Source organism: Palaemon carinicauda, chromosome 17 (genome assembly GCF_036898095.1).
Source record: "Palaemon carinicauda isolate YSFRI2023 chromosome 17, ASM3689809v2, whole genome shotgun sequence".
NCBI lineage: Eukaryota > Metazoa > Arthropoda > Malacostraca > Decapoda > Palaemonidae > Palaemon > Palaemon carinicauda.
Window position 1 is genome coordinate 67804537 of NC_090741.1, and position 2500 is coordinate 67807036.

The following is a 2500-nucleotide window of genomic DNA, read 5'->3' on the forward strand; positions in this document are numbered from 1 at the left end:
TGAAAAGAATCCCTTTCATAGCTGAACAGAAGTACAATTCACCAGCAAATTCTTACCAACAATCGGATGGCCGTTCTAGAAAGTATTCTACTGGACGTTCTGCTATGAAAAATGCTCCATCTTATGCACAGAAGACATATATAACAGCACGGCCTAATGTTCTCCCATCGCAATTTGGTCATAAACTTAAGGAATTATATGGTCCTGCTGCTTCAAGAGAGATCGTTCGAGTTCCTCCCAATCCCAATGGCATTGAAATAACAAAGCTAACTGCCCATGACTTAACAAGTCTTTACAGTCCCCCTACACAGACAGAATACGAAAAGACCATCTCTTCAAAGCACTTCGTCCATGCAAGCTCACCCGAAACGAAAGGATTACCACACACAGCCACTCATCCTGTAGGAGAAGCCATGTTAGAACTACACGATCAGGGATATCTTATGGAAAACCGGATGCTAGATGGGGACAATCTTTCTGTTGACATTGCTTCTGATGACAATCCAGACCCAAAATTTTCCGAGGATTTATTCATGACTCCAGACCTGATGGCGCTGATTAATTTTGATGTTATGAAGACTTTGTTTCGTCCCCCGAATATCTTTACGGATCAACCTTTCTTTAGGCCTAGATCATTGAGAAGAATAGTTAGGAGAATATCTTTGATATCGTAGCCATTTGGAAGGGAATCAGCTGACTACCTCATCTCAAACTTATTCTGTGGTATCATCAATTTCTGATTAACCAGTTTGGTGAGTGTCTCTTTCTCTACAGATAAGTTAAGTAGTTGTTTTCAATATTTCAGTTTTTCATGATTCTTATAATCTTGTCTCATTAATTGTCCTTCAGGCTGGAAAATCATCAATGTATTTAGATACTTGTCTCATTAGACTTTCAATGTGAATATGATGAAAAGTAGAGAGAATTCCGCTAGTAAGTCCAGCTTCCATTACTTAGAAAAATATTTTAAAATGAACAAAGGGAAAAATTACAGGCATTAAATAGAGCTGTTGCTTTTTACCTGGAAATTCTCATAACTGACCCTGGTCGGTTTTCATTCTAGTCTTGAACGAAAAAGCATCAATATAGTGTGAGTCATCGGGTACGTTAGACCTTCGGACGTCTTCTTATGCTTATCAATGAGTAGTTTCCTGAGCTCTTTCTTGAAATGACTTGACATAAGTTTCCTACCTCTGAGTCAGTTCGCATGATCTGACATACTCTAGATTTTCTTGTTAGTAATGTCTGTGCCTGGTGATCGCCAGACGGGGGTTCGAATCTCGCTCAAACTCGTTAGTTCCTTTGGTTGCTTCAACCTATAGGTCTACCTGCTAAGTCATCAGCAGCCATTACCTGGCCCTCCCTGGTCCTAGCTTGGGTGGAGAGAGGACTAGTGCGCTGATCATATAATATATGATTAGTCTCCAGGGCATTGTTCTGCTTGCTAGGGTAATGTCACTATCCCTTGCCTCTGCCATTCACGAGGGGCCTTTAAACCTTAAATCAAAGTATTTCTATTTCTGTAACTTTTGTATGTAAATATGAACGATGCTTAACCTAAAGTTTGAACTCTTCTGAAACATAGTTTTAAAGTATTGTTTAGATGAAATATCGGATCTATTTGTAGAGATAATAAATTTCAAAATAATAAAATAATCCATTTTAATTTTGCATGCAACCTTAGATTTCAAATATTTAGTACCCATCTGAATTGAAATACCATTCGAAAAGGAAAATATTCCTTATGCATTTTTTTTTTTAAATTAATAAAAATTATAAATATATTCTTTGATTTGCTTCTAGATATCATAAATATTGTTTATAAAACTGAAAATTTTCCATTCCATTCCCTTGCAATATATGCATGAAAGACTTAAATTTCATATAAAAAGATAGAAACAGATCAGAAATTAAAAAGGATGATTTGTTTACAATATTTTCTTGATGTACTTCCATTTAATTTTGGGCAACACCAATTTATGAAAAAAAAAGTTATTTTAACAGTACTCCATTTGGTTTTAATGTTTACATCTATGGGCTTAGTTCTTATAAAACAAATAAAAAATTGTTATTAAAATCAAATTTAAAACCATGATTTTTAATCATGTGAGGCAATAGATTTTTTTTTAATCAGACGTGTATTCTAAATAAGCAATTAAATCTTTATCTAACAAGAGGACTGAAGGAACAAGGTAAAATACGAGAGTATGAAAACCACCCTCTTAAAAGAAGGCAGATTATAAGAATCATGGAATTTCTATTTAGTATGATTGATTATATTTTTCTTTTAAATTTCTTTCTGAAACCTAGAAAAATTTAGGATAGCTCATTGGATTGCCTTAGATCGTAATAAAGATTAGAAAATGAGCTAGAATATTTTCAGCAGGACTTTTGGTTATAATATGCAAAATTAGCCTTAAAGTAATATCAGCAAGATGTTTTTCATTTATTTATTTAATAAGTTAGGCTTGTTTCATAATATGCAAGGAGAACTGCTAGA

The 2500-nt window shown here is 34.2% G+C and overlaps 1 protein-coding gene across 1 annotated transcript in view; it reads left to right on the plus strand.

Annotated features, from left to right (window-relative positions):
- The window catches only part of LOC137656120 (uncharacterized), a 54469-nt gene extending 53231 nt beyond the window's left edge, over positions 1-1238 (plus strand). The window contains exon 3 of the mRNA XM_068390294.1: positions 1-1238. This exon is cut by the window's left edge and continues 583 nt beyond it. Within this exon, the coding sequence (XP_068246395.1) occupies positions 1-674 (674 nt within the window). The 3' untranslated portion in view covers positions 675-1238.
- The last annotated feature ends 1262 nt before the right edge of the window (positions 1239-2500 follow it).